General features: G+C 44.0%; 1 protein-coding gene across 1 annotated transcript; it reads left to right on the plus strand.

Annotated features, from left to right (window-relative positions):
* The first annotated feature begins 40 nt into the window (after positions 1–40).
* On the plus strand, positions 41–9242 carry fah (fumarylacetoacetate hydrolase (fumarylacetoacetase)). Its single transcript, XM_028956350.1, has 14 exons — positions 41–230; positions 365–475; positions 552–673; positions 1247–1296; positions 1849–1939; positions 2600–2697; positions 2779–2831; positions 2983–3082; positions 5574–5704; positions 5959–6034; positions 6804–6850; positions 7091–7192; positions 7492–7609; positions 8933–9242. The coding sequence occupies exons 1-14, from the start codon at positions 150–152 to the stop codon at positions 9007–9009; spliced, it is 1257 nt and encodes a 418-aa protein (XP_028812183.1). The 5' UTR covers positions 41–149; the 3' UTR covers positions 9010–9242.
* Positions 9243–12233: the final 2991 nt, after the last annotated feature.

Raw genomic sequence — 12233 nt, forward strand, 5'->3', positions numbered from 1 at the left:
GTAGGAGGGAGGACTCTCTCCGCGCCTCCTGATTGGCTGCGCGTCCGGGCAGCTGCGCATGGCCGCCCGTCCACATCTGGAAGAGGTTACAGCTGCTGGTGCTGCTGCTCTCTCTGAAGACTGTTCCGGAGCGCCGCTGCAACGTCGACATGTCGTTCGTGAAGATCGAGGAGGACTCCGACTTCTCCATGCACAACTTGCCCTTCGGCGTGTTCTCCACGCGCGACAACGTAAGTGAAGTGGGTTCGAGGCCATCAGGCATGTGGCTGGAACTTTTGGAGGTCTTCGACCCTCACCTTCTCAGTGCATTTGGAAACATGTCTCAGAACGTTGGACCGAACCTCCTGGGTTAATTTTGTCTCAGCCTAGACCGCGGATCGGCGTTGCGATCGGCGACCAGATTTTGGACCTCGGCGTCATCAAACACCTCTTCACCGGTCCGGTCCTCTCAGCGCATCAAGACGTGTTTGGGCAGGTAGGGTAATTGGGTAATGAAATGGATACGTGGTACGGAATTGTCACGCTGAGTTCTGCGCCACTGTCACCTCCAGCCAACTCTAAACGCCCTCATGGGCCTGGGCCACGAGGCGTGGAAAGAGGCTCGAGGAGTTTTGAAGAAGCTGCTCTCAGCCAATGAGAGCACGCTGCGCGATGACGTCACTCTGAGGCGCAGGTAGGCCGTTCCAGATGTGGCGCTGGAGCAGGGTTCGTCAAATCAGGGTTTTACACGGGGTAATTACATGGGGTAATTGGAAAAACATTTTTTGAAATTACTTTTAATACTTTTTATTTTATTACTGGCTGGGAGTCCCGTCTTGTGTCTGCGGAGTTTACATGCTCTCCCCCAGTCGGTGCAGTCTTCCTCCGGGTTCTCCGGTTACCTCCCGGCACTGACACCAGGTGAACCGGTGACTCTTAATTGTCCGTAGGTATGGGGTGGGCTCCGGCAGCCTCAACCCTGTGCAACAGGACTAGGCAGTTAAGGATAGTCAATGAGAGAGAGATAAAATGTGTGGGTGTGTCTCCGTTGCATTTCCACACTCACTATGCACGAAAATATGAAACATTTCAGACAACATTAAATATACATACACATGTAAAATTTATGAATGTGGTTATAACCAGTTCTGCCCGTTCCAAATTACACGTTCCAAATCCAAATTTGTTCGTTTGCATCTTTGTTCGCAATCATTATATTCATGGATCCTCTGCACGTTTCTGAGTGTCTGTGGCTCTGCTTCTTCAGGGCGTTTGCTCCTCAGATTTCTGCGGTGATGCACCTCCCTGCAGACATCGGTGAGTTGTTGAATGCACCCGTCAGCACTTTAATCCTGTCACTGCTCAGGTGGCAGACTGTCACAATGGTCCCGGCAGACACCTGCAGAACATGTTTTTGCTACGAATCCGTTCATTTATTTTTGCCTCATTTATTTACCTGTGCTCTTTTAGCCAAGTGGATTTATTATGTCTAACACACGAGGGCGCTCTTCTCCATCTTTTCCCATACCGCCAGTTCATTGGAAGTTGATGAGCAATCGAAAAAGTGCAGCAGCATTGTTTTGTCTTAATTTGCACAGTTCCAATTAGCAGTCATGTTTTTCATACCCTCAGAGTTATTAGTTCTGTTGTTTGGGCAAAGAAAACAAAGGTTAGAAAGGCAATTAAGAAGTTCAGATGACACACACACACACACACTCTTTCTCTCTCCCTCTTCCTCTTTTTCTCTCTGTCTTTCCAGTGCTGCGTTGTCTACTGGCTAATCTTCTCTTTCTCGCAACGACACACCTACCCACCCTGTCCCCATCTGTTCATCACCGTATCCGTCTCACACCTCCTCCCTCTGCTCAGGTGACTACACTGACTTCTACTCATCCAGGGACCACGCCACTAACGTTGGGATCATGTTCCGGGGAAAAGAGAACGCCCTGATGCCCAACTGGTATGGCTTTCTATTAAAAAAAAAAAAGTATTCTAGGGACATATGAATTGTTAGGCTATGTTACAAGGCAGCAGGGCTTGAACTTTTCTTGTTTCATTTTATAAGCCAGTACATCCATCAACTTGCTGCGTTCTTTCATTAAACCCTGTGCGGCTGGTCTAAATTTATCTGCCTCATGACCCGCGAGAATACAGAATCAGTGGCATCTGCAGTGATGTACCCAAGGAACGCGCCTGTAGTTATGCCCTCCCTGTCGCTTTTACACACAACATCCTGCGAGGAGCATTTTGTCAAATGACTGTCGCGTGACAGTATCTTTGTAATTGGTTTTCTGGGTTCCGGAACGCCGGCACCTGGGGCAGTGGTGGCCTAGCGGGAAAAGAAGCGGGCCTGTAAACGGGCGCCTGTCACGGCTGCCCACTGCTCACTACGGGTGATGGGTTAAATGCAGAGGACACATTTCACTGTGCTTCACAATGACAATCACTTCACTTTCACTTTTTTCACCTACCCTACCCTGAGATATCTGTCATTTCCGACACAAGGTGCTGAAGGATTCGGAACATTAACTGCACTGGACCGGCATCTGTAACATAGACAGACGGTGAAATTTAAATAGGAACCCAGTGCAATCGAGTGTATTATCATCATCCTGTATAGGCTGAGGCTGCCTGTAGGCTACCACGGCAGGGCATCGTCCATTGTCGTCTCGGGGACTCCCATTAGAAGACCCATGGGTCAGATGAGGCCTGACCCTGGTAAGTACTGGTCATGTTGATACTGACTGCTGTGGACTTTCATCCGGAGGTTTTTCATTTCTTCTGCTCCTTCATGTCCAGAGAAGCCTCCTGTGTTTGGACCAAGCAAGCAGATGGATATTGAACTGGAAATGGTGAGTGGGGGTTGTTTACTTGTGGGTACCGCAGTGCATCTGTAGTATCAGCATAGGTTCTATGTAGTTTGGGCTTTAATAAAGCGTTTAATAAATGTCAGAAGTTCTCAAGCGATACATATAAGCAGGGATTGTGATTTCTGTGTTGTAGGCATTTTTTGTTGGGGCTGGAAATAAACTGGGGGAACCAATCCCAATCGAGAAAGCCCATGAGCACATCTTTGGCATGGTCTTAATGAACGACTGGAGCGGTGAGTACGTTTTTTCACCAGAAATCAGCCAGACAAAGGGGTTGTCTGGGGGATGGTTTTCATCCTAATTTGGTTTAGTTCATGGCAGGGGTGGGCAAACTACGGCCCGCGGGTCACATCCGGCCCGATTGGGATAGAATTGCCAAATTAAGCTCTCATTTGAACTGGTCCTGTAATGCCTAGTGTATAACCAGGTGGCGCATGAGGCACAGATGGAGCTGAAGGTCTTTGCCCGATCCTGATGGGACTTGCCGTGAATGAGCGGTCAGGTGATGCGTTTCATCTAGCGAGGAAGTTGGAAACGGACTGTATAAACAACATTTTTTACTTACTGACTAGCGAGAACGCGGATGCTCTTACTCTCTGGCACCACACAATGTAGACGGTGCCTAACCACCCACCTTCACTAAACTGTGTTCAACCCCCATGTTACACACATCTCAACATGCCACATTCGCCTATCTACATCCAATCCGCTGTAATATTAACACTGTTTACGTTTATGTATATGTGGCCAATGAGCTTAAAAATTTGCCCACCCCTGGTTTATGGGGTTCTCTTACAGAAGTTTCACTATGGTGGTCTTTGTAATGTCACATAAGCACAAGAATGTCCCTCAGCTTGCAGATTCTCCTTAGTGGAGATCTTCTTTAACTAGTTTAAGATTTCACATTCTTTTTAGGGTTCTAGTTCATCATCCTAGGGTTAAAAGTCCTTTAAAAGCCAATTAAAGGGGCAGTGGTGGCCTAGTTTTTAAGGAAACGGCCACGTAATCAGAAGGATTCGAATCCTGAACCGCCAAGGTGACAATGCACCGTTCCCACATGCTGCTCCCCGGGCGCCTGTCATGACTGCCCACTGCTCACTAAGGGTGATGGGTTAAAAGCAGAGGACACATTTCGTTGTGTGCACCGTGTGCTGTGCTGCAGTGTATCACAATCACTTAACTTTCACTTTCACTTTAATCGCCATTTTGCTTCACAAAAAGACCTAGAGAGGGCTCCCGAGACACTCAGAATTGAAAGAACACAGTCAGGTGGATAGAGTTAAATCCAAAGCCTCCTTTTCTCCTGGATCCTCTGCTTTCTCCACTGATTTGTCTAGATAGCTCAGTCTGCAGGCTTTTTTAATATATAAAAGTCAAGTTGCCGCTATTCAGTCGTGACTCACTTTGATTTAGTAGCACTCTACGTCCGTGTCAAACGGCATTTCAGAGCAACAAGGGCCGTCAGTTTCTTTTATTATTTCATTGCCTGGACATTCAATGGCGACTTGTCAAGTGAGCAGGCCTATATTGTTTTTTTATGGCCTGTACCGTAAGGATCTAAGGAAATGAAAACCACCTGAGGTTTGAAGGAAAGCCTAATTGATAAAAAGGTACATGCAAAGCTCAGTGATATATTTGTATATGTTATATACATTCAGAAGATATAAATTACATAGGCCCAAGACCAAAGCTTATTTGAGCACAATCAGAAAATACATCATTAATAAATATCATGGGGCAGATATTCTGGGCTGATAGAAATGAATTGCCCTTAACAAAGAGGTAGCTCAAAATGGGAGGGGTAAATGGATGTTAGTAGCCTAGTGGGTAACACACTCGCCTATGAACCAGAAGACCCAGGTTCAAATCCCACTTACTACCATTGTGTCCCTGAGCAAGACACTTAACCCTAAATTGCTCCAGGGAGACTGTCCCTATAACTACTGATTGTAAGTCGCTCTGGATAAGAGCATCTGATAAATGTCGTAAATGTAATGTACATGTAAATTGTAGAGGACTTCTTGAAATTTTGTGTCATATAAGAAAGCACCACTAGATATAGATATCCCAACATGCAACAGTTGTAAGTAACCTATTATTTAAAAAAGGTACATGTGCACAATCACTGAAAGCTCATCTCAGAACTAATGACGCTGATGTCCTTTGATGTGAGCTTTGATGCTAAGGAGAAAAGACATAACTTATTTACCAACATCTGCTTCCAGCTTTTATTGATGCTTTGTGGGAAGTGTCCATTATTCAAAAGACAGTGTCAGGACAGGCGTCATCCATTACAAGGGGAACTTGTCACCACGATCTAGTGATGTTTGTTTTTCCTCCCTTTATCTTGTTGTATAACTGAATAAAGTGATGTAGACATATTTCAGGCGTTGCTGCATTAAAACTCGACTGAACAGAGGGCCATCTGCTTCCTCAAACATTGATGTACTTAATTGAAAAAATGCCACTTTAATTTTTTTGCAAAATGAATGAAGTGTTACATGTAATGAGCTCATTCTGTCCAAATTCCTCATGTCAACAGAATACATAGTATTATTGATTTAAGTGACAGTGTGCTTCTGTATTCCTAAGGTGATTATAATTAATAATTTGCAGGAGCCATCAAGATCCATTTGAAGCAGACTGTTGGTTGGAGTTTTTCAGATAAATTAATTAATTTTGGGGAAATACTGACATTCTTTTGCCATGTTTCTGTAATTCCAGCTCGAGATATCCAGGCATGGGAGTATGTGCCCTTGGGCCCTTTCCTGGGCAAGAATTTCGGGACAACCATCTCTCCTTGGGTGGTTCCTATGGAGGCCCTGCTCCCGTTTGTTCAGCCTAATCCAGTGCAGGTACAATCAAATGGCACTTATTCTACTTTTCCCTCTTTCTCGGAAGATCCCTTAATCAGAGTGATGGAGGGAGCGATAGGGCCAGAGAGTGCCGACCGAGCATATGAGGGGCTAATGAGACATGCACTTCGGTATCCCAGAATTCTTTGTGGGGCATTATCTCTAATGCTCAGTGTTCTCTTCATTGAGCAAGGCTTTGGTGCCATCCAAGCCTCTGACCCTCCAGCATCCTTCATTCTGCTTTTGCCTTTCAGGACCCCAAGCCGCTGCCTTACCTGAGCCACGATGACCCCTACACCTTTAATATTAACCTCTTTGTGTCTGTGAAAGGTACAGCACTGCCTCCCAAGTGCCTTTAATTCAAGGCGGAACTGAGAGCACTTAATTCAAAGCCCTTGGGCTGTCACATGGGTTTGAATTTAGGAGCTTTTATCCCAAGCATGGAGGCTAATCGCTTTTCTTCCTCTCCTGGATGTTCAGCATGTAGCCCAAATGTGCTTTTCAAATCCCCCTTCGCATTTGGCTAAATGACTAAATGTTTGCATCCATAAATCTCCAGTCCATAGAAGCACAATTGGGACCAAAGTTTTTGAACAAAACAAAATTGCAGCATCTGGAGCAGTGAACATGCGAAAAATGAAGGGGGCAAATTAAATATGAAACAACATCATAAAAACTGGTTACTGAGACCCTTAACTGCATGTTTTTACACAATGCCATCAGTTACATGTAAATCCAGATGTGTGAGATCGATTAGAGTTTGTTCTTAATGTTAATTAATTAATTAATATTTTAATGAATGCACTGATAAAATATAATCTTCTATATATATAATTTTCTATATTCTATATTTAACCCCCCAAAATAAATAAATAACATTTTGTGTAATAAATTTAAATGTAATAACATTTCTTAAATACCTACATTGTTATATACCTATTTACTGTATATTGTGTGTCTATCCAACAATGTATTCCCTCTTGCTGCTTAAATATGATTCTAATGTGTGACTTAAATCTAAAATTCTACTGTTTATTTATGTATTGCATGATTAAAAAGTCAAACTGTGTTTCCGTGTATCTGTGTTGTATTTGACCAGGTGATGCAATGAAGGAAGCTGCCACCATATGCAAGTCCAACTTCAAGGTAGGAGTGAAATTGTCTGTGCGTGATTAGGAGAAACGTTAGACTCCATAGACTGAGTAATGCTGCAGGCTCATTAACTTTCTCCCGTTATCTTGGGAAGCAGAAAGCTACTTCCAGGCCCCCACTGATGGACTCCTTCCCCTGAACAGAAGGAGATGGATGAGATTAGCTCGTCTTTTGTCTGGGGATAGGCAGTGAAGAGGGATTTTGGTGTTTGAAGTGTGTTGTGTCTCTCTTCAGTATATGTACTGGACAATGAAGCAGCAGCTGGCTCATCAAACAGTCAACGGCTGCAATGTCAGACCTGGAGACCTGCTGGCTTCAGGCACCATCAGCGGACCGGTGAGAGCCTCCGGCTTGCCCGTCTCTGGGTGGTCTTAGCCTCACTAGGGGGAGAGTTCCTTTTGCTCGGTCATCGTGAGACATAAATGTTCTCATCCAATCTGAGGTCACGTGACTGTTATTATTCTCAGTGTAATGTTAACTGTGCAATTGAGTGAAAGTTTTTTGTGCACTGCACTGGCTTTTTAAGGTTTTGTCTCAGTATGTGTTTTGATATATACTTTGATAATGTGAAATACATCAGAAAGAGGGACAGATTGTGTGTGTGTGTGTGTGTGTGTGTGTGTGTGTGTGTGCAGGATCCCGAGAGCTTTGGCTCCATGTTGGAGCTGTCATGGAGGGGATCAAAGAGCATTGATTTGGGCGAGGGAGGGAGCAGGACGTTTCTGAAGGATGGTGACGAGGTTACCCTCACAGGTACGACTCACTTTACACCTCCACCTAAATAATTCAGCCAAAACAGCATCTTGTCAGACATCGTCATTCTTAATGCATCAGAAGTCAAAGTAAAGTGATTGTCATTGTGAAACACGGCACAGCACACGGTGACACAACAAAATGTGTCCTTTGGATTTAACCATCACCCTTGGTGAGCAGTGGGCATCCACGAAAGACACCTCGGGAGCAGTGTGTGGGGACGGTGCTCTGCTAAGTGACACCTTTGTGGTTCGGGATTTGAACCGGCAACCTTCTGATTACGGGTCCGTTTCCTTACACGCAAGGCCACCACTGCCCCAAGGTCAATGCCAGACTGTAATGGGCGTTTTGAACCCCAGCTCTGAAGCAGAGCACTCTGAGACTTGTCTCTTGCTTCTCTACCGACAAACGTGACAGTATATGATTACAACTGTGTATCTGGCTGCAAAAACCTGCCCCACTTTCCTCATTGGCACTATCTGCCTTTCTCAATATGTGTGTGTATTGTTTTATATTGAAGAATACAAAAAAATCCTTTGTTTAATCACAACATAAAGTTGTGAATAAAGTCCGGCCAAAACATTATCTTTGATTCCCGGTGTTCAAGATGTCTTGGATGTCTTGGATGTCTTGGAACATCTTAAACACATTGTGCTCCATAAGAAACAATGATTCACTATCAGGAGCCTGTTTTGGGTTATTATCATTGTCTGTGATTGAGTGGCAGATACCCTACCATGGCAGACTGGTTAAGTGCAATTACATCTGGAACACATTGTCTACATAATGTCTACATAACTTAAAGAGCAATAACAGGCGTCTCAGATAGATGCTTTCAGAATGAAAGCAAAAGATCTCTGGTTCCACAAATCTTCCGCAAACATTGGCAGAGAACAGCTCTTATTGAACTGTGCATTTATTTATGGCATTTATCAGACGCCCTTATCCAGAGCGACTTACAATCAGTAGTTACAGGGACAATCCCCCTCTGGAGACACTCAGGGTTAAGTGTCTTGCTCAGGGACACAATGGAAGTAAGTGGGATTGGAACCTGGGTCTTCTGGTTCATAGGCGAGTGTGTTACCCACTAGGCTACTACCACACTAGAATGCACCCTGTGCATTCTACATTTTAATTAGAAAAAGATAACAACAAGTATAAAAAGAAAGGATTACACCCATTTTAAGTCCTGGGCCTGCTTTGTATCAATATAAAACCTTACAGCACCCTTTTGACCCTAATAAATGGCTTTAAACGACTTTGACTGAGTATATATGTATCCCCAAAATGACGTGTGTGATGATTGTATGCGTTTCTTTCCAGGGTACTGTCAGGGCCATGGCTACCGGGTTGGCTTTGGTCCATGTCACGGCAAAATCATTCCAGCACTGCAGCAATAAGTTCCTCCCCATTACCCACCACCCACCTCCTGAGGCCACTGTGGGACACGTCAAACAGGTCCACACCTATCAGAAAATGTTGGAAAAATTCATGTCTGTTTTTTACAGTCTTTTCAGAGAACATTTTTTCTGTACGTATTCATCAAAAACCCCAAAAAATTATGTCACCAGAAGCAGTGTTACCGTAATGTTTGGAGTCATGTCATAAAGTTACTGTTTTCAACGACCCCCCACAACCCCTGCTTCTCATTCTTTCCATGTATTATCTATCCATCTAACATGAGCCATTTTTGTCCTCATATTGCTGATGCCACTGATAGCTGAATCATTGAGGCAGCGGGCACATCACTGTCACTCGTTTTCCTGTTGACTGATCTCATTACGACGCTGCTGTGAGCTGGAAATGCGAGGGAGCAACAGAAATTAAATTACGTTGTGAAACAGTAGGACTGAATGAAAGAAATATACATTCTTTCTTAATGAAAGTCTATGGTCTCGCATCTTCTCACAGCTAAGGACAAGGAGTGGAGTTGTGAGTCGTGGGCAGGGTCACTATTTTACAAGACTCCTCTCCAGTTTCACCTTCCTCAGGAACAGTTCCTTCCTATTTGGTCTATTAAAGCTGAGTTAAACCATCTTATACTACATAATACAGTATATGATTAAATGATTGAGATGATGGCAGCGTATCACAATTTCGACAAAGGGTAACAAGTGTTCTCACGAAAACATGGGCTCCACTCATAAAAGATTTACAACAATCTGCTGAGGATCATGGGTAGCCTTGCGTTAAGATGGGTCTTGTGTTGTAGAGGTAGTTACATATTTATAATGCACATGTTACGTTTTTATCTGCTCACAAGACATAAAAATCGATCAGAGCTGAGAAAGTTGAGGATGCGTGTGTGTGCAGCCTAAAGTGTAGCACAGTATATAAGATATGAGGGTACGTTGATTACAATATGGTCTGCTGTATTGACCGTATTTCACACACACACACACACACACACACACTAGCTTTTTCAGTGATAATGACTTTTCAGTGATAATGACTGAGCCAGTCCCAGAATTGCCAGATAACCCAAACAAGCCAGGCTCTGCGCTGGCGGTTTGAATCATTACTGTAATCGAATGTGTTGTGTTGCGTTACGTCGGGACTCCTCTCCGCCACCCCTCTCCCTGCGATGAGCAGCACGATAAGAGCCATCCGTCTCCTGCCGTCTGCTCTTCGGCAGAGTGCGGGAGAGGTTTACAGGTAGGAGGCGGCCTGTGTTTGTAGTGCAATTACGTCACACAATCTGTCACGTATACGTACCGTGGCTGGAACCAGCCTGCAGCGTGAAGGGCTCTTGATGGCATTATGTCGCTATGGAGATCCCACATGACTCAGATGCTTCAACCTCAACAGCTCTTGACCAGATGAGCACAGCGTCCACCAGGACATTTGATGGCATCGGTGAATAAAGGGCAGTGGCTGTCTTGTGCTGTGTGTCCTGGTAGGGCTGCTGGGATTTTTTTTCTGTCTCGCTCTCTTTCTCTCGTTCTCCTACGCTCTCCCTCTGTGGGCTGTCTTATTGATGTGGAGCAGGTGGAGTCCTGGCGGCAGAGACGACCTTAAAATCTCGCCGAAGGTTGGAGCAGGAAGACCGGGGAAGAGCTTGGTTTCTGTCGCTGCGTAGTAAACATAACTTTCTCATTTGCATAAAAATGTAAATAAATGTACTTAAGTAGTGCTTGAATAATTATATACAGGGTGTAGTAAGAAGTTTTGGCCCTTACAATTGTAATGTATTTTATTATGGTTATATTTGAGGGTTAGTTAATATGCAGGAGCTAACAGTGTGTATTTTACATTGGTGACGCATTGGAACTCAGTCCTCTGCTGTACTCCCTCTACACCCATGACGTGTGGCCACTCATTGCTCCAACACCATCATGAAGTTTGCTGATGACATGGTGGTGATGGGTTTAACCTCTAAACAACAATGAGACGGCCTACATGGAAGAGGTAGAGAAAAACCACCTCCAGCTGAATGTCGACAAGACCATGGAGCTGGTGGTGGACTTCTTTAGGAGACAGCAACTGGATTACAAACTCCTCAACATCAGTGGCACTCCAGTGGAGTGGGTGAGCAGCTTCAAATACCTGGGTGTTCACATCTCTGAGGACCTGACGTGATCTGAACACATCCAAAACGGCAAAACAGCGCCTGTACCACCTGAAATAGCTGAGAAGGTTCAGGGTGTCCCCAGGCATGCTAAAGACTTTCTGCAGCGGCCCGTGGAAATCGTCCTGACACAGAATTATGCAAGTCAAAACAGAGTGGTTCAGGATGCTTGTTATACTGCTATAACTATGCACGTGACAAACAAAAAAATCTTGAGTCTTGGGTAATGCCTACAGATGTATTACTGAAACTTCGCCGCAGTCCCGAAAGGGAAAGCTCTTGATTCTTACACAGAAATAATGTATGCAACATTAACCTTTAAAATCCTGACCAGATGCATGGAATCGAATCAAACAAGTAAGTGATTATTTGTCATTGTGCAACAGCCAGTAATGCAGGGACCCACCACTTCCCCTGGGAACACTTCCCTTAAGCAAGCTAATCACATTGGCATGCTGGGAGCATTTTGGATCTGTTGGTTTTCATGTTTTTGCATGATAGTTTCATAGATCAGTGTATCAGAAAAAGTAAAAAGTGATCATAAAATAAAATCCCTATTCGAATAATGACAGAAAGTGAATTAGTAAGCGATAATTTTTGTTACATTTGGACAGACCTTCATCCAGGAGTGGCCTATAGGTAAGTCAAATTTACCTGATCTTTAAATTCTAGTACTATTTTGAACACAATTAATACACTTTTAGCATATTTTTCATGGCCAATGTGCAACACAAAATCTCATCTCCATTTTTCAGTTTATTTTAGTGTTTTTTGCTAACATTTAGATTAATGTTTACAGCACTTATCAGACATCATTATCCAGAGCGACATACAATCAGTAGTGACGGGGACAGTCCCCATGGGTTGAGTGTCTTGCTCGGGGAGACAGTGGTGGTAAGTGGGAATTTGAACCTGGGACTTTGTGGTTTCTGGTTCATTTGTGAGTGTGTTAACCACTAGACTACTACCACCCTTTTGCTTCCAATGTTCTTCAGTATGTTACTTTAACATGAGATATAATTTACATTATAAATATAATTTTACATTACATAAATA

Source organism: Denticeps clupeoides, chromosome 16 (genome assembly GCF_900700375.1).
Source record: "Denticeps clupeoides chromosome 16, fDenClu1.1, whole genome shotgun sequence".
Taxonomy (NCBI): Eukaryota; Metazoa; Chordata; class Actinopteri; order Clupeiformes; family Denticipitidae; genus Denticeps; species Denticeps clupeoides.

Coding starts and splice junctions, on each gene's coding strand:
- fah (XM_028956350.1), top strand. CDS start 150: ATGTCGTTCGTGAAGATCGAGGAGGACTCCGACTTCTCCATGCACAAC. Junction 674..1,246: donor GACGTCACTCTGAGGCGCAG/GTAGGCCGTTCC, acceptor CTGCTTCTTCAG/GGCGTTTGCTCCTCAGATTT. Junction 2,832..2,982: donor TGGATATTGAACTGGAAATG/GTGAGTGGGGGT, acceptor TCTGTGTTGTAG/GCATTTTTTGTTGGGGCTGG.